General features: G+C 44.5%; 1 protein-coding gene across 1 annotated transcript; it reads right to left on the bottom strand.

Annotated features, from left to right (window-relative positions):
* Nucleotides 1–1263: 1263 nt before the first annotated feature.
* UPK2 (uroplakin 2) lies at nt 1264–17286 on the bottom strand. The gene is made up of 6 exons (XM_044291274.1): nt 17200–17286; nt 7794–7922; nt 3370–3499; nt 3211–3269; nt 1932–2066; nt 1264–1718 (listed from the first exon to the last, which is right to left on the bottom strand). The coding sequence occupies exons 1-6, from the start codon at nt 17252–17254 to the stop codon at nt 1585–1587; spliced, it is 642 nt and encodes a 213-aa protein (XP_044147209.1). The 5' UTR covers nt 17255–17286; the 3' UTR covers nt 1264–1584.
* Between the last annotated feature and the right edge of the window lie 3034 nt (nt 17287–20320).

The following is a 20320-nucleotide window of genomic DNA, read 5'->3' as shown; positions in this document are numbered from 1 at the left end:
GTTCCGCATCCGAGCTGCATTTTTTGCGGCTTGGGTGCGGACCCATTCACTTTAATGGGACCACAAAAGATGTGGACATCACTCTGTGTGCTGTCCGTATCCATTGCTCCGTTCCGTGGGGCCGCAAAAAATAAAAGTAAAAAAAAAAAATAGAATATGTCTATTGTTGTCCGTTTTGCGAACAAGGATAGTACTTTCTATTATGGGCGTCCCATTTCGTTCCGAAAATTGCGGAACGCACATGGGTGGCATCCGCGTTGACCTGGTTTGGACTCTACGATTTTGCTCACTTTTCAGACCAGACATTACGAATCTTTCTGTTAATGTATCATCATATATAGGCAACATTTGGGTCTCGTTTTCTAATTTTTATTAAAACAAGAACATGGCACTTTTTAACAAAATTGAAAAAATCAAGTTAAAAGGGGCTATCCCATGATTAATGTAAAAATGTCTCTTTCTAACAAAGCTAGAACCAGCCCTGTAGCTCACATGGATCCAGAGATCTCCACATTCGTTGCTCTGCTAGATTTATATCAAGCTGACCAGGGGCGTAGCTAAAGGCTCATGGGCCCTGGTCTAAAGGTTCAGCTTGGGGACCCCCTTTCCCTCAGTGTTTTGTGGCTAGGAAAGCACATAGCCTTTATGTTGCCTGCGGCAAAAATGTAAACAGTAGACCAATCCCCCCCCCCCCCCATGCCAAATTCTTGACCCAGGCCGTTCCCTCCAGCCAGAGCTATAACTTGACCTGCATGCACTTTCTATGATACTGGTGTCTTCTTATGGGGCGCAAGAGTCTTTGGGCCCCCTCAGGCTCCTGGGCCCGGTAGCGACTGCTACCTCTGCACCCCCTATAGCTACGCCCCTGAAGCTGACAGCTCAGGGAGTGTGCCCTGCCGGCTGCAGCTCAGGAGTGTGCCCTGCCGGCTGCAGCTCAGGGGGCGTGCCCTGCCGGCTGCAGCTCAGGGGGGCGTGCCCGCTGCAGCTCAGGGAAGCGTGCCCTGCCCGCTGCAGCTCAGGGGGGAGTGCCCTGCCCGCTACAGCTCAGGGGGGCGTGCCCTGCCTGCTACAGCTCAGGGGAGCGTGCCCTGCCTGCTACAGCTCAGGGGAGCGTGCCCTGCCCGCTGCAGCTCAGGGGGCAGTTGAAGGATGGAACTGAACACATGCTTTCATCTTAGTGAGGAGCACAGAGAAATTAGAAAAAGACCAAACAGCAGGTGGCGCTATACAGATACATTTTATTCTCAGTGGCTATACAAAATTACATGCAATTACAAAAGTATTCAGATCCAGTTGCTGGTTTGAAAAATGTAGAATGTTTTTCGAGGGGGACAAGCCCTTTAAAGGTCTGAGCAACAAAGCTCTTCATCCACTCATTTATACAAAATAGTAAGATTCCCTATCCCAGAGAGCTATACGTTGTGGGATCATTCCTATCAAATACTATTTACAGTAGGAATACATTGCCCTATGGAGTCGTCTTTATTTCACACGCCACCACAGTTCCAGAAGTGGCGAGCCTCCGTGAAGGAGGGAGGCTCCTTGTTCTCCATGATAAAATCGGCAGGGAACATCTTTGAGAGCTTATTTTGAGCCTCGGCCACCCAACACCACCACAGCGATCAGTCCACCAACGAGCAGGAACATGGCGATGGATAATAAGACGGTAATCACCACCATTCCACCGCTACGACGAAATACGTCTGGAATGTCATACACTGTAAGGGAAAAAATAATAATCTGTCAGTTCATTTCATGTGTGTGCACGTCATGTAATCTGTGACGTGTCCATGGGCTATGTGTAGTGCCAGTGACCCTGACTGACCACCACCAGGGAATGACAAGGAAAACATGGCTGCCACACCTGTCCACGGGTTGCGTGTGCTGTTGCGGCTAAGCCCCATTCATTTCAGTGGGGATAATTGCAATACCAAACACAACCTGTGCACAGGCGTGGCGCTGTTTCTGTGCGACAGCAGCTAGTCTGTGATCCTGTACACCGATGTAGCTATGCTCCAGAGAGCTGTTCTGACAACTCTGTTCTTCTCCAAAAGGATGAAAGCTACCTGATACCAACCAAGTCAGAGAGTCCTCCGAAAGGAATGTGTGTCGACAGTCGACATTTAGGCTAGGTCTACACGACGACATTTGTCGCGCAACAATTTTTATAATGGCAGTCTATGGTGTCGCACTGCAACATGCAACATGTTGCGACTGCGACGCAACAGACGCAGAAAATCCATTCGATATGGATTTTTCTGCGACTGTTGCGTCGCAGTCGCAGCATGTCACATGTTGCAGTGCGACACCATAGACTGCCATTATAAAAATTGTCGCGCGATATTGGCGCAACAAAATGTTGCGCCCTATCTGTCGCGCGACAAATGTCGTCGTGTAGACCTAGCCTTAGGCGACTCTTCCTTTTCGAGGAATCTCTGGTATCAGGTAGTTGTCTCCCCCCTTTGGAGGAGATTCAATTTGTAAACCAAAGTCATGATGGAATATTTGAAGATATTGGGGGTCATTTATTACTCTGGATAGGTCATCAGTATCTGATCGGTGGGGGTTCTACACCCGTGACCCCTGCCAATCAGCTGTTTGAGAAGGCACCGGCGTTCCTGTGAGCGCTACGGCCTTCTCTCTACTTTTCCTAGGCCCAGTTATGACAAGTTTATTGATCACCTAAGAGCAGCTGAGACCCATAGAAGGGAATTGGGCCGAGCTGCAATACCAAGCACAGCCACTATACTATGTACGGCACTGTGCTTGGTGAGCAGAGAGAAGGCTGCGCTGCCCAGGTGTCGAACCCCCACCGATCAGATACTGATGACCTGTACAGAGGATAGATCTTCAACCCTTTTAACTAGAAATGACTGAGCCCCACAGCAAATTTTTTTTAACTCCCCCAGCAAGTTCTTCACACTGCAGTAGTGAAGATCGCTCTCTCGGGCCCCTATATACCGTCACTGCATAATACTGTTGAGGGGGCCCTGACAATAAAATATTTTAGTCTTCCTCATGAGCGGGCCCCTTTTGAGTTCAGGCCCCTGATTCCACTATAGCTAGGCCCCCGAATAGAAAGATAGATGACGGGATAAAAAGTAGATAGATAAAAGATAGAAAGAAGATAGAGAAATCAAGATGAATATAAAGGAGATCGTTCTAAAGAAAATAAATATGTAAAACAGATTTTCAGTTTTTTGTACTTACAAGGTTGAGTTTTGAAAGTAACGTTACTGAAAGGCTCTCCTCCAATTTCATACCAAACACTGTAAAATAAAATGAATCACGTTCCACTTGTACCTGAGTAACATGAATTTTTTTGAAAACCAAATGCAGAAGAATGAAGCTGGTGTCAGAGGTACTCACGTATAGTCGGTGTCCTTACTCAAGTTTATGATTTGGTAACCCACATTTACGGTGGCAACGTTGCCGTTTGTAGAATCACTAACTACGATAAGGTCCCGCTTTATACGACATTGTGGCACAGTGAAGTTCTCTGCAGATACAAATGTGGCCGGTGTTAGAAAGCTGCTAGAACAGTAGAGATGCCATGTACATCATATACGGTAGGGATGTCATGTACATCATATACGGTAGGGATGTCATGTACATCATATACGGTAGGGATGCAGGCGGCGTTTCATACACCCATCTTCATTAATGGGGTGGTTTGCACCAAACTTATTAAGCGGTGAGCATCTCTGAATAAATGTGGCAAAATTTGGGCTGTCGCCGAGTCAGAAAATACAATCTAGACAAGCTCAGACTGGCCCACAGGGGTACAGCTGAATCCCCCCGGTGGGCCCCTGAGCAAGGTGGGCCCCTAGTCTCCCACCACCTGCACAAGTGGCACAGAACACAGTAGACTTACTGCACTACATACATATATTCCATGTACAGCTCCTCCACCAGACGATGTTCATGTAAAAAACTTGTTAGATTATTTATTATATTTTAATATATCTGTACAGTGGGCCCCCAAAATAAATTTTACTGGTGGGCCCTAGGCCAGACCTCCCAAGTGTCCCTCTTTATGACCCAAGACTCTCTTTGCTCCTCTTTTTCATCTGAGGGATAGATTTTATTATTCATTATTACATTCACAATAGTGACCCAGAGAGTCTTTGTCTGGTTTCTCTCTGTGTATTAGAGCCCGCCTTGTATATTATTTCATGCAGTTGGGATTTTAGAATTAGATGACATTTCTATATTCAGATTATTTTTACGCTATTTCATAAGAGAAAACTATTGAAGTGTATAGATATGCAGGAAAAACTGATCTTTCATACAAAGAACCATAAGTGTCCCTCTTAGGCCTCTTTCAGACGGGCGTCACGTTTTGGGTCTGGATGTGTCCCGGGTGCATTGCGGCAAACCCGTGCGAGTAGGTACGTGATTGCAGTCAGTTTTGACTGCGATTGCGTTCCGTTGTTCAGTTTTTATTGCATTGCACCCGCGTGATAAAAAACTGACTGTGGTACCCAGACCCGAACTTCTTCACAGAAGTTCAGGTTTGGGTTCAAGGTTGTGTAGATGTAATTATTTTCCCTTATAACATGGTTATAAGGGAAAATAATAGCATTCTGAATACAGAATGCATAGTACAATAGCGCTGGAGGGGTTAAAAAAATAATAATTTAACTCACCTTAATCCACTTGATTGCGCAGCCGGCATCTCCTTCTGTCTTCATCTGTGAGGAAAAGGACCTGTGATGACGTCACTGCACTCACATGGTCCATCACATGATCCATCACCATGATGCCGGCTGCGCGAACAAGTGGATTAAGGTGAGTTAAATTATTTTTTATTATTTTTTAACCCCTCCAGCCCTATTTTACTTAGCATTTTGTATTCAGAATGCTATTATTTTCCCTTTTAACCATGTTATAAGGGAAAATAATAAAGGTCGGGTCCCCATCCCGACCGTCTCCTAGCAACCGTGTGCGAAAATTGCACCGCATCCGCACTTGCTTGCAATTTTCACGCAACCCCATTCATTTCTATGGGGCCTGCGTTACATGAAAAACGCACAAAGAGGAGCATGCTGCAATTTTCACGCAACGCACAAATGATGCGTGAAAATTACCGCTCATGTGCACAGCCCCATAGAAATGAATGGGTCCGGATTCAGTGCTGGTGCAATGCGTTCACCTCACGCATTGCACCCACGCAGAAATCTCACCCGTCTGAAAGGGGCCTTAGACCGTCCAAAAAGTTAGGAGGTATGCCCTAGGCACCCCAGTCCAACACTGAATCTAGGCATAGATATTTGCCATAAAATGCGACATTTTCTGTCTATCAACATAATAAATTTGTGCAAAAATGAGCGCAAGTGCATATTGACTCCACCCATTTTGCGGTTTTTTTTTCTGTCTCATGCAATGAATTGTAACAGTTTTTGCCACAGTTGGCGCAGATAGGTCGATAGCTGTGGACCATAGTGATGTTCAGTCGTTATATTCTGTGTTTCTCCTAATATTTACAGTGCCAAGCAGCTCACTGGAGGCTGGATGGAGCTGTATGGTGTACAGGAGCTGGATGATTTGCAGCTCCGCTCTGAAGATAGAAATCTTTTTAGACCTCAGTCCTGCAGTTGCCAATCACTCTGCATGGCATCGACACTGTAAAAATACAACTTTCCCACAAATAAAATAATATATGTAAGGCGGCTCACTGTCTCTTCACTAGGACCTACCCGAACACCGGGTGCTAAACTAAAGCCCCCACTACTCCAGAGCCCACATAAAATAATATGGTTAGCACTGACGGTGAAAAGGTATCAACATATTTGTTAATAATAAATGAATTATTTATCATGATTTTATTATTATTTTCATCGTCACCTTCCAAGAGCTATAACTTTTTTATTTTTCCGTCTATGTAGTCATATGAGGGTTTGTTTGTTTTTGCGTGACAAGTTGTAGTTTTTAATGGTGCCATTTCGGGGTACATTTATGTTTTATTAATTCTTTCTGTGATGGGGATGGGAAAAAAACTGCATTACTACCACTTTTTTACATACATTTTGCGGCGTTCATTTTTCAGCATAAATGACATAACTGTTTTCTCTTGGTCAGTACGATTACAGAAATACCAAATATATATTGTTTTTTTTTTCTTTTACATTTTACTGCCTTTGCACAATAAAAACCCTTTTTTTTTTTCCAAAAAGGAAATGTTTTTGCATCTCCGCATTCCCAAACCCAGAACTTTTTATTTTTATTTTCTTTGTACGGAGCTTTGTGAGGGCTTAATTTTTGCGGGCCACCTTGTAGTTTTTGTTTGTACCTTTTTTGGGGTATATAACACTTTTTGATCACATTTAGGCCTCTTGCACACAGCCGTGGCCCGTATTGCTGCCCGCATCACGGATACGGACCCGTTCACTTGAATGGGTCTGCAATCTGAAGCTGTGTTTTTTGCAGTGTGGACGAGTCACAGACCCATTTAAGTTGAATGGGTATGCATTCATCGCGGCAGCCCCAACACATGGAACGGCCAAACAATGGCCGCGTGCATGAAACCTTATTCTTTTTTTTATTAATTTTTTTATGGTGGCAAATAAGCAAAAAACAGCAGTTCTGCCATATATTTTTTTTTACGGTGTTCACTGTACAGGATAAATTACATGATAATTGCATTGTGTGGGTCGTTGTTGATGCCAAATATGTGGATGAGACGCGCGCAGCGCTTAGACTGGCACACTGTAAAAAGGCGGCGGCCCATCCTAAGGCCCCTTAGTGACCGCCATAAAAAGGCCTTTTGGTGGTTACTAAAGGATTCAATATTTTTTGATACCTTTTCACCTTGAGTGCTATATACAACTTTCCAACAAATGTGATGTGTGAAAATGATGGCTGTATTATGCCGCACATGACACACACACACCACAAAACTAGCAGCCTTCCCTTTCACTATGGATGTCCATTATGGCATAAATTCATCAGCACATATTTAGTATTAGTATTTCTGTGCGTTCAGGGTTGTCCAGGATTTTTATACCGATGGCCTATCCTCAGGAGTCAGGACATCCTCGCTGATCAGATCAGTTGTTTTGCAGTAGCTCCAGTGCCAGAACTGCACAGCGCTCTCCATTGTGTAGTGGATGGAGCTGGGTACCATTCACCTGTAATTCCAAAGCTGATTTTCGGAGCTGGAGCTACTGCAAAGCAGCTGATTGGGTGTTGGACCTCTGCCCATCTAATATTAATGGCCTATACTCAGGCTATCAGTATCAAAATCCTTTATAACCTCTTTTAATAGGGGTGCTGTACCCGGTGGAGCCCCCCGAAGTGAACAGAGCAGCCAGTTGGGCATGCTCTCAGCCACTCCATTCATTTCCAGAAATAGCCACTCAGTAGAAATGAATGGCGGCTACACTTGCGCCTCATGTCCTGCTTTGTGCATTTCGTAGGGCTCTACGAGGTACCCCTGTTCTCCGGATCATGGCGAGTCCCAGCGCTTTGATCTCCACCTATCTAATTGCTAATATCACCAGAACACCCCTTTAGGAAATCGGTGAGCTACTGCTGGACACCTCCAATGCTGCTCACCCAAGAAAAAAAAAAAGGCAGAAACAGCCAAAGAATATTCCAGCGTGGCCTGTCCTTGTGAGCTAGGCCTAGCAGGACACATTCATAATAGATTTGTGGACAGCCCAGCGTGTGACGGTGTACAACATGCAATAACATAGGAAACCAATGAAAAGCAAGCAGAGGTGGCAAGATAAACATTCAAACAATACCACCAGGTCGGAAAATGTATGTTCATTAGAAGGAATTGTTCTTACTGGTGATGTCGATGCTATCATTCTGTATCTTAACCGTTGCGATCTGGTTGGAGAAGTTACATGGAGGTAGATCTATTATCGCAGAATAAACAAGGGGGTTAAAAGTGCCATTGGTGATCGATGTATTATCTGTAATGAAAGAAAAGGAAAAATGCAAATCAAAACATCCTTTGAAGTGGTTGTCCAGGGTTTTATATGGATCCCGTATTCTCAGGGTAGGCCATCAATATCTGATCATCTGGGGGTCCGACACCTCTCAGTCCTTCCGATCGGCTGTAACCGAGTAGCTCCGGTGCTGGAACTACACAGCCCCAACCATAGTGTACTGGACGGACCTGGTGGGAACAGTGCTTCAGTAACCAGCTCTCTTCACTACATTGTGGACGGAAATGTGTAGTTCCAGCGCCGGAGCTACTCGGTAACAGCCGATCAGCAGGTGTAGGGGTGTCGGACTCCTGACAATCACATATTGATGGCTTATCCTGATCATAGGCCATCAAAATAAAAATGTAGGATTTTAGGTTTAGGATTGTGGTTTTTAATGGAAATGCTCATATAGTTGCTTACCTCATGTACATCTTCCATTATTTTTTTTTCAATTTGGATTCTCTTGACCCATTTTCACCATGTAAACCAATCCCTCTGGATTGTTTCCATCCTATATGTAGCACTTCCTGTTCCTGTATCCAACCAAACCCATGCTGCACCTCCTAACAACGCCCAGCTAGTTTATAGCTCCTCGCACCCAGCTAGTTACATAGACACTCCCCTATCACTCTCCCTGACAACACCCAGCTGGTTTATAGCTCCTCCCACCCAGCTAGTTACATAGACATTCCCCTATCACTGCCCCTGACAACGCCCAGCTAGTTTATAGCTCCTCCCACCCAGCTAGTTACATAGACACTCCCCTATCACTCTCCCTGACAACGCCCAGCTAGTTTATAGCTCCTCGCACCCAGCTAGTTACATAGACACTCCCCTATCACTCTCCCTGACAACGCCTAGCTAGTTTATAGCTCCTCCCACCCAGCTAGTTACATAGACACTCCCCTATCACTCTCCCTGACAACGCCCAGCTAGTTTATAGCTCCTCGCACCCAGCTAGTTACATAGACACTCCCCTATCACTCTCCCTGACAACGCCCAGCTAGTTTATAGCTCCTCGCACCCAGCTAGTTACATAGACACTCACCTATTGCAGCGTCCCACATTTGTGTGAAAAGGGACACTTAAAACATCTGTTTATTTATGTATTTTTTATCTAATGTACTGAATGTATGGCATTGTCATTTCATCCATTCGCCCCTAGGTGGTGCTGGCACCACACTATATATAGCTTTGGGGGAGTTACTGGGCTCCAGATTAGGATAATAACACCCCTCTGGGCACCTTGGACACTCATTTGCATAACAGAAACCATGAAACAAAATAAAGACTACAGCAAGAACTACTGTATTTTATTGTACATGGCAGTAGTAACACTTTAATATGCTCAAACCAGGTGACAGATTCCCTTTAATAAGGTTAGTTGAAGGGGAGTTAGTGGAGGAAGTGAAGAAGCAAGTTCATGGAGGAGAGAAACAGGCTAAACTCAACATGTAGCTGTTTTCCTTTCCTCTGGGCCCTGATCAGGCCTGGAGAAGATAACCACAGCAACCAAGCACCAGACAGTGAGTCTATGTATAAATATATAGCAAGCCTAGCTAGCTTATGGACCTCATCAGCACATTTGCCTGAGAGTAACTTTCCAAGTGCCAGGACACGTATGGATAATTAGTGCACAGAATTGTCCTTAGCCACTACACAAGCCTTCCGGGACATAGTGGAAAAACCTAAACCTTTTTTAGCGGAGAATCCTGCAAATAATAAAGCAGAAGTGTTTGCCTGCTGCGAGGGAAATTGCCCTTATAGGATAGCTCAAAGTGAACAGATATCAGCATATTTAATACTAGGGTGCTATAGATTGAATTTAGGACTATCACAAGAGGTCTTGCCTGTGAAGTGTCTACTTTAAAGAGACAACTCCTCAATTGACAATTACCTAAAACTGAGAAGTGGAATACTATTTTTCTGAGTCGTATGCCTTACAAATGCACTTCATTGATGGACTGTAACATCTCCCTTGAGACTATTGATTCACGTAAACGTTGAAATTGTTTTATAACAACTCCTCATCATTTCCACTACTACACTCAACGTTTGCACCTTACAGTGCTGGCGTCACGAACCAGGGGCCCAGCCGCCACAAGCACCCTAAATACCACCACCATCAAGGGCACCTCAACTTCCATCTGGCTGGTGTTCCCTGCAACAGAGAGTGCCCCGGAGGATTTAGTGCTGTCTTCCCATCCACTGCACTGCTGGCCCAGGGAGGCTCTGATAACCGTGAGTGCATGAACTACTACCCCCATCGGCCCACTGTGTGCCTCACGTGTTTTCCCCTGCGGACCTGGCACGTTGCACTATCACTGCCCCTAACAATGATCATCTAGTTTATAGCTCCTCCCACTAGTTAGTTACATAGACACTCCCCCATCACTGCCCCGCCCGTGGACATAACATCACAGGAAATAAGAAAGAGCAGCACGGACACGGTCATGTGACCACAGCCCAGAACGGGAGACAGGAGCAAAAAAAGTAAAAGGAATACATTACAAAATTACAGCGATTTTCAGAAATCATTATTTTTAAAATGTTTTGATGCAACCCGGAAAATCCCTATAAGGCTTCGTTCACATCTGCTTTGGAGGCGCCCTTAGGAATTTCGTAAAAATATGGTTCAGCAGACTGCGCTAATTTGTGTGAATAAATGACAGACATCAGGATGCAAACCCAAAGGACCCCCATTACAGTCAATGGAGTCTTTCAGGTACCGGTAGTGACTTTCATGGGATGGATCTGCCCTTGGCTTGCATTACATTTGTCTGTTCCTATGATGGAACGCTGGACACAGATGTGAACAAGGCCTAATGCACTGCAGTAAATGCATGTCCCGCAGTCTTATTACATACGTGTTCAGGATGAATGATCTCTATCAGGGGGAGTATAAAGGTGGCCATGTAAGGGCAAAGTTAGCCAAACCTGAAGATGTTGATGGTATGACTGCCTTATGTATATGGAGGTGTGCTGACTGTTCTCCAACAGATCGTGTCAAAAGAAGAATCGGGCGTACTGGAATTCAACATGCCCGGTACTTCTTTCGACATGATCGTCGGAGAACAGTCCCCCGTATACCTAAGATAGTCATCTTTGTTTTCACAGGTGATAAGCCACCGCTAGAGTATTTAACCGGCAGCATCTTACTTCCTTCTCCCAGATAGAAACACATGCATGCTTGGCTGGACAGAGCCTGTTACATGTGCACTTGGCAGCTGAAGACATCTGTGTTGCTCCCATGTTCATATGTGCCTGCATTGCTGAGAAAAATGATGTTTTATTATATGCAAATGAGCCTCTAGGAGCAACGGGGACGTTCCCATTACACCTAGAGGCTCTGCTCTCTCTGCATCTCTTTGATTGACAGGGCCAGGTCTGACGACATTTTCACTGCCGAGCCCTGTCAATCAAAGTGCAGAGTTTGCGGCAGTTGCAGAGAGAGCAGAGCCTCTAGGTGTAATGGGAATGCCCCTGTTGCTCCTAGAGGCTCATTTGCATATATAAAAAATTATATTTTGCCAGGAATGCTGACACATATGAACATGGGACCAACACAGATGCCTTCAGCTGCCAAGCGCACATGTAACAGGTCAGCCGGTGTCATAGGTACAAATCTGCTGACAGATGCCCTTTAAGGCTACATGGCGACGTGTCGCACAACATTTATTGTAATAATAGTCTATGGTGTCACACTGCAACATGTGACATGCTGCGGCTGTGACACGACAGTAGCAAAAAATCCATCCAAGTTGGATTTTTGTAGATGTACAGTCGTGGCCAAAAGTTTTGAGAATTACATAAATATTGGAAATTGGAAAAGTTGCTGCTTAAGTTTTTATAATAGCAATTTGCATATACTGCAGAATGTTATGAAGAGTGATCAGATGAATTGCATAGTCCTTATTTGCCATGAAAATTTACTTAATCCCCCCAAAAATTTCATTGCTGTTATTAAAGGACCTGCTGAGATCATTTCAGTAATCGTCTTGTTAACTCAGGTGAGAATGTTGACGAGCACAAGGCTGGAGATCATTATGTCAGGCTGATTGGGTTAAAATGGCAGACTTGACCTGTTAAAAGGAGGGTGATGCTTGAAATCATTGTTCTTCCATTGTTAACCATGGTGACCTGCAAAGAAACGCGTGCAGCCATCATTGCGTTGCATAAAAATGGCTTCACAGGCAAGGATATTGTGGCTACTAAGATTGCACCTCAAATCAACAATTTATAGGATCATCAAGAACTTCAAGGAAAGAGGTTCAATTCTTGTTAAGAAGGCTTCAGGGCGTCCAAGAAAGTCCAGCAAGCGCCAGGATCGTCTCCTAAAGAGGATTCAGCTGCAGGATCAGAGTGCCACCAGTGCAGAGCTTGCTCAGGAATGGCAGCAGGCAGGTGTGAGCGCATCTGCACGCACAGTGAGGCGAAGACTTTTGGAAGATGGCCTGGTGTCAAGAAGGGCAGCAAAGAAGCCACTTCTCTCCAAAAAAAACATCAGGGACAGATTGATCTTCTGCAGAAAATATGGTGAATGGACTGCTGAGGACTGGGGCAAAGTCATATTCTCCGATGAAGCCTCTTTCCGATTGTTTGGGGCATCAGGAAAAAGGCTTGTCCGGAGAAGAAAAGGTGAGTGCTACCATCAGTCCTGTGTCATGCCAACAGTAAAGCATCCTGAGACCATTCATGTGTGGGGTTGCTTCTCATCCAAGGGAGTGGGCTCACTCACAATTTTGCCCCAAAACACAGCCATGAATAAAGAATGGTACCAAAACACCCTCCAACAGCAACTTCTTCCAACAATCCAACAACAGTTTGGTGAAGAACAATGCATTTTCCAGCACGATGGAGCACCGTGCCATAAGGCAAAAGTGATAACTAAGTGGCTCGGGGACCAAAACGTTGACATTTTGGGTCCATGGCCTGGAAACTCCCCAGATCTTAATCCCATTGAGAACTTGTGGTCAATCCTCAAGAGGCGGGTGGACAAACAAAAACCCACTAAGGGTCCATTCACACGTCCGCAAAATGGATCCGCATCCGTTCCGCAATTTTGCGGAACGGGTGCAGACCCATTCATTTTCAATAGGGCCGGAATGTGCTGTCCGCATCCACATTTGCGGATCCGCACTTCTGCATCCGTGCTTCCGTTTCCGCAAAAAAATAGAACATGTCCTATTCTTGTCCGCAATTGCGGACAAGAACAGGCATATTGTATTAGTGCCGGCAATGTGCGGTCCGCAAAATGCGGAACGCACATTGCCGCTTTTCGTGTTTTGCGGATCCGTGGCTCCGTGTATCCGCAAAACACATTGCGGACGTGTGAATGGAGCCTTATTCTGACAAACTCCAAGAAGTGATTATGAAAGAATGGGTTGCCATCAGTCAGGAATTGGCCCAGAAGTTGATTGAGAGCATGCCCAGTCGAATTGCAGAGGTCCTGAAAAAGAAGGGCCAACACTGCAAATACTGACTCTTTGCATAAATGTCATGTAATTGTCGATAAAAGCCTTTGAAACGTATGAAGTGCGTGTAATTATATTTCACTACATCACAGAAACAACTGAAACAAAGATCTAAAAGCAGTTTAGCAGCAAACTTTGTGAAAACTAATATTTGTGTCATTCTCAAAACTTTTGGCCACGACTGTACACTTCCTTGGCTGTTCTCAGAACCCCACAGAAATGAATGGAGCATGCTGGGAGTTGTAGTTTTACCACAGCTGGAGTGCCGGAGATTAGCCATCACTGCCATCTTTACAATAAATGTTGCACGACATGTGCATGGTCACCTTATGCCTACATTTCTACAAACATTGCTGAGCATTTGTTATTAGACTATCTGCACGTGATGCGGATTACACGCTGTTTTTCTGCGTAGATTTTCATGCGGAAATACCGCAGGGTAATACAGTACCAGCAAAGTGCATGAGATTAAACAAATCCTATGTAGACTTTGCTTTTTTCTTCTGTTTAGGAATTGACTTGCCGTGTGATTTAGAAATCCTCAGCATGCGAATTGTTTGTGCGGATTTTTCATGCGGTTTTCCCCAGATTTGGTGTTGGAAACTTCAAGAAATCTGCATGAAGATCCGCACGGAATTTCTGTTTTGAAACCACCCTCCTCTTGCAAGTACCCCTTAGGCTACCTGCACACGTTGCGGATTACGTGCTTTTTTTACCACTTAGTTTTTCGTGTGTAAAAACAACAGGGTAATCTACAGTACCAGCAAAGCGTATGAAATTTGAGAAATCTCATGATAACTTTGCAAATTGTTTCCTAGAAATCTGAAACATGTCAATTGTTTCTGCAATGCAACGGGTGAGATCTGGGAAAAGCGCATCAAAATCTGCATGTGCAGAAACAAAGAAACCCGCATAAAAAAATCTGCAGCTTTGATACAGCTTTTTCAGGAAAAGCCAGAAGTGGAACCAACAGGAAGGAGACGTACAGTCATGTGAAAAAATTAGGACACCCTTTGAAAGCATGTGGTTTTTTGTAAAATTTTTAATAAAAGGTTATTTCATCTCCGTTTCAACAATACAGAGAGATTAAAGTAATCCGACTAAACAAAGAAAACTGAAGAAAAGTCTTTTCAAGATCTTCTGTAAATGTCATTCTACAAAAATGCCTATTCTAACTGAGGAAAAAGATAGGACACCCTTGCCCCTAATAGCGAGTGTTACCTCCTTTGGCTGAAATAACTGCAGTGAGACGGTTCTTGTAGCCATCTACCAGTCTTCGACATCGGTCTGAGGAAATTTTACCCCACTCCTCAATGCAGAACTTTTTCAGCTGTGAGATGTTTGAGGGGTTTCTTGCACGTACAGCCCTTTTCAAGTCACCCCACAGCATCTCAATGGGATTCAAATCTGGACTTTGACTTGGCCATTCCAGGACTCTCCATTTCTTCTTTTTCAGCCAATCTTTGGTTGATTTACTAGTATGTTTTGGGTCATTGTCATGTTGCATGGTCCAGTTCCGCTTCAGCTTTAATTTTCTAACTGATGGTCTCACATGTTCTTCAAGCACCTTCTGATACACAGTAGAATTCATCGTGGATTCTATGATGGTGAGCTGACCAGGTCCTGCTGCAGCAAAGCAGCCCCAAACCATGACACTTCCACCTCCATGCTTCACAGTTGGTATGAGGTTCTTTTCTTGGAATGCTGTGTTTGGTTTACGCCAAACATGTCCTCTGCTGTTGTGTCCAAATAATTCAATTTTGGACTCATCTGTCCAAAGAACATTATTCCAGAAGTCCTGGTCTTTGTCAACTTTATCTCTGGCAAATGTCAGTCTGGCCTCGATGTTTCTCAAGGAAAGCAAAGGTTTCCTCCTTGCACACCTCCCATGCAAGTTAAACTTGTACAGTCTCTTTCTGATTGTAGAGGCATGTACTTCTACATCAACAGTAGCCAGAGCCTGCTGTAGTTCTCGAGATGACACTTTAGGGTTTTTGGAGACCTCTTTTAGCATCTTGCGGTCTGCTCTTGGGGTGAACTTGCTGGGGCGACCAGTCCTGGGCATGTTGGCAGTTGTTTTGAAAGCCCTCCACTTGTAGACTATCTTCCGGACAGTGGAATGGCTGATTTCAAAATCTTTTGAGATCTTTTTAAATCCCTTCCCAGACTCATAGGCTGCTACAATCTTTTTTCTGAAGTCCTCTGACAGCTCTTTTGCTCTCACCATGGTGCTCACGCTCACTTCAACAGTCAGGAGCACACCAAACTAAATGTCTGAGGTTTAAATAGGGCAAGCCTCATTCAACATGCAGAGTAACGATCTACTAATTATGTGCACCTGGTGTGATATACCTGTGTGAGATCTGAGCCAATTTAAGAGGGAATACATGTGAGGGTGTCCTATCTTTTTCCTCAGTTAGAATAGGCATTTTTGTAGAATGACATTTACAGAAGATCTTGAAAAGACTTTTCTTCAGTTTTCTTTGTTTAGTCGGATTACTTTAATCTCTCTGTATTGTTGAAACGGAGATGAAATAACCTTTTATTAAAAATGTTACAAAAAACCACATGCTTTCAAAGGGTGTCCTAATTTTTTCACATGACTGTATACGTCCGTCCTTTACATTTCTCATTCCCTTCCAACCCATTTCTGGTTCTGGCTTAAAAAAACTGCATTAAAAACTGACACAAAAAGCTGCGTGTGACACCAGCCTTAAAATCTTTGCTATGTATGTCCTGCAAACACAATAACAAATACAATTTCATAAAGTGATTTCAACGCTGAGATGGGAATGACCACAGTAAGCACTGACCGGGGGTAAGCAGCGTTTTGGAAACCTCGGAGCCCGCTGTGCTCTGCTGTTCCATAACCCCCATAGGAATAAATGAAAGCTACACGCACAGCATAGCAGAGCTAACTACGTTGCTTCCGTAACTGCGCCATGCCAGCCTGATGGTCATTCCCATCTTGACAGTGAAAAACCAAGACTACACCCTAAGGGCTCATGCACACGACCATTATTTTAGTCCATATACGATCCACATTGCTGTCCGCATCCACAAAAAAAAATTGTATACGGAAAAGGATAGGGCAGTTCTATTATGGGACAAACGTTCCGTATCACAAAATGCTGGTTTGCATGTATTGCGGATTCGCCATTTGCGGACTGCAAAAGCATCCACAGCCGTGTGCAAGAGTCCTAAGGGCTTATGCCCACGGCCGTAGTCTTAGTCTGCATTTTTTGCGTATCAGATGCGTACCCATTCATCTCAACTGGGGCCACAAAAGATGCGGACAACGCACCTCCCGCAAAAAAGTAGTATATGTCCTATTCTTATCCTTTTTTTTAGATAAGAATAGAACATTCTAGAATAAAATTAAAAATTACGGCATGCACTTAGCCAGTACCCGCGATTTATGGACCGCAAAACACGTATGAGCCCTAAGACGGGGGATCTGCAAACTCCAGCACAGCAGCAATAGTTAAACTACGACTCCCAGCATGCACACTTTGCTTGGCTGTTCTCAGAACTTCTATAGAAGGGAATGAAGCAGGTTGGGAGTTGTAGTTTCACAACAGCCTGGAGTGCCGGAGATTGCTGACCCCTGCCCTGAGACTATGCAGTCATTGAGGTGCATCCTACGTTATATTCAAATTTGGATTCAGGGAGAAAATGTAAAAAAGAATTCCAAATATTACATTTCAAAATCCATAAAAACAGCTCAAATATGCCTGAAACCGTCAACGTGGCATCGGTGCTGCATGAAAAGACTTCAGACTTACATCCATTCGAGGTGGAAATGAGAAGAAGCAGAGCAGGGAATATCAGCAGTTGCATGGTGCCTCCTGGAGTATCTGCACTTGTTCCCAGGTCGTAGCTATAATGCCTAAAACCTAGATACCCGTCTTACAAGTGAGTTTCACCTGCCCCGGACCAACCAATCAGAGAGCAGCTGGTGGGAAAGAATGTGGACATGCTGGAAATTCACCACCCTGAACACGCCCCCACCTCAGACAGCATACCCTTTTCCCCCATATCTGCCAACCATGGCTGTCCCTGCACACCCTCATTATTCGGGTATGGCTACATACATATATGTAACGTTGTCGCAATGCAACACGCTTGACTTTTACTCCATTGACTGTAATGTAAGTTGCGAGCGACTCATGTGTAACTTGGCTGTGTTTTCTCAGCCGAATTAGTTCTAAAATAGTCATGTTGCAGGTTTTTTTTCTGCGACTTGCTGTCGCGTGACGTACCCTTATGTGAAGGGCCAAGATAACGGATGTCGATTCTCCCGCATAATTTTCTGCATCATCAAACTGTTGCCTTCAAGGTACATGCACACACAGCATTTCAGCACCAACATCCGTATTTGTTAGGCCTCATGCACACGGCCGTGGCTGTATTGCGGTCCGCAATATACAGGCACCGGCCGTGTGCTTTCCGTATCACGGATTCAGACCCATTCACTTGAACGGAGGCACGGAACCCCACAGAAGCACTACGGTCCAGACGGATCACCGACTCATACAAGTTGAATGGGTCTCGCGCCGTCCCAGCCGCCGCACAGACGTTCGCCGTGCATTGCAGTCCCCAATGCACGGCATGGCCGTGTGCATGAGGCCTTCTTATCACCGTTATTTTTACGCTCTTCTGATCCATCAGAAGAACAGAAAAATAAAGAAAAAAGCAGATCCTGTAAAAAAAACGGATCCAGTGCCTAATTTCGGCACATTTGGCATCAGTTTGAGCGGATGCCAAATGTACAGAACTGAGGCACTGGATCTGTTTTTTGTTTTTGTTTTTTTTTTCTTTATTTTTCAGTTCATGTGGTGGATCAGAAGAATGGAAAAATTACAGTGATGTGAACTCTCCCTTGAGAATTTTGTCACGTACTTGCCCCAGATCTCACCCTTAGGCCTCATGCACACGGCCGTTGATCGGACATTCCATGCATTGGGGACCGCAATTTGCTGCCTGAGGAGAAAATTCTAATGATGCCCCCATCCCCATGCAAAATTCTCAACCTAACCTCTTCCCTCCTAACATCACATGCAGCGCTACAAAACATACAGGGTTTACCATATTTTCTTTCCGTGTCCGTTCCGTTTTTTTTCTTTTTTTGTGGACCATATGCCGAACCATTCGTTTCAATGGGTCCACTAAAAAAGCGGAAGTTATTCCGTGTGCATTCCGTTTCCGTATGTCCGTTCCGCAGAAAAATAGGGGCCAGCTGTTCCGTTCCACAAAATACGTAATGCGGATCCGTTTCTTTGCGGAATGTAAAATACATACGGTTGTGTGCACGAGCCCTAATACAGCGCCACATACCTCTTACTTTCAGTGACGTCTCCTCTGATGTAGATGTTCTCTTTCCTCGTCTTCTCCTTTCAGACCAGACCGCCATGATGATTTCTTTCAGCCATGTCTCGTCTCTGCAGAGTTTGACAAACAGACATCTTAGTTTCCTACTTTTCCATCATCCTTCCACCTTCTAAACACCCCAATATTGTGTCCACTGTGCTCCCCAATACTATACTACAGAAACAGTCCCCCTGAAAATACTAATACCGCACAGATAGTGCCCCTTCAATAATTATTGTCACACAGTTCCCTAAAAATAACTGTTCCCAGCAAATAGTGCCCCTGACACTAATAGTGTAAACCTAATATCCCCCAAAAATAATTGTTCTAAGCTGATACTGTGCCAGGGTACCCCCCACAGCAATAGTGCTCCCCACTGTGTGATTGTACTGGGAAATCAATGCACCAGAACTGACATTTTTAGCAGCTGGTGTAGATTGCAGGTATACATTTTTGCCAGTTTTCTGCCGTAAATTATGATAGAGCTGGGTCCGATAGCAAGTCAAAAGAAAAGTTGCGCACCTAAAAATCTTTGTGTGACTGGTCTTCAAATTTTGCTGTTTTGTTTTGTATTTTAGAGCTGTGATTTGGCTGTAAAAACATAGCCAAATCTGAGAAAAGTCACAGACCCGTCAGAGGTCACTTGTGGTCTATGAAGACAAAGTCAGCGTTGTATTTTTTTAGAATGTTGCACCGTGACCCCATTAACAATCGTGTGATGAAGTGCAACATCGCGATCTTCATGTGGTGCGACATCAGTAAGAGGGGAGTCTTGCCTGCCATGAGCGGTATAGTGTGCCAACTTAAAAAATATGGCACGATCTGTGCCACTGTCTTAGTCAGCAACACAGCAGTGACGAGCACTGTTCACCACAAGGTTGACGGATCGGCACCCGAACAGCTGATCGGTGGGGCTACTGGGTGACCCCCACCACTTGGCGATTGTAAGGCTATGTTCACACGTAACGCAATTTTCAAGAACAGACAAATATGCCACAAAATATCATTGCCTTACATATGGATTTTGATGGGGACTCTAGTCCTAAATCCGCATCCACATATAAGACGTGCACATGGTAGGTATTGCGTGCAGATATTAGTAACATCGGAAAATACTGTATCACCTAAGTAGATTCGCTTTCAAATCTCAAGTACACAATATGGAAACTGACCTGCCGTGCGGACTTGGAAATCCGCACCATGTCAGTTGTTTGTGCGGATTTTCAGTGCAGACTCTGGGGCAAATCCGCTACAAAATCTGCAAGTAACACATGCAGATTTTGGTGCGAATTTGGTGTAAAAAAGAAAAAGAAAACAGTAAAATCCATGTGAAAATACGCAAGAAAATAAATTCTATACAAGCTACACTGCCATGTGTCCATAGACCAGTTTCAGATGAGTGAGTTGTATGCGGGAAGCACGCTCCGCGAGGGAGCGTGATTTCCCGTCCTGGACTCTGCTCTTGTAACGGGACCTTATGGCATTATAATGATTTATAATGCTGTGTATTCCTGCCCAACATCAGTTGTAATGTAT

The sequence above is a fragment of the Bufo gargarizans genome, chromosome 4 (genome assembly GCF_014858855.1).
Source record: "Bufo gargarizans isolate SCDJY-AF-19 chromosome 4, ASM1485885v1, whole genome shotgun sequence".
In the NCBI taxonomy this organism is placed as follows: Eukaryota; Metazoa; Chordata; class Amphibia; order Anura; family Bufonidae; genus Bufo; species Bufo gargarizans.
This window is presented reverse-complemented; position numbering and strand designations above follow the sequence as displayed.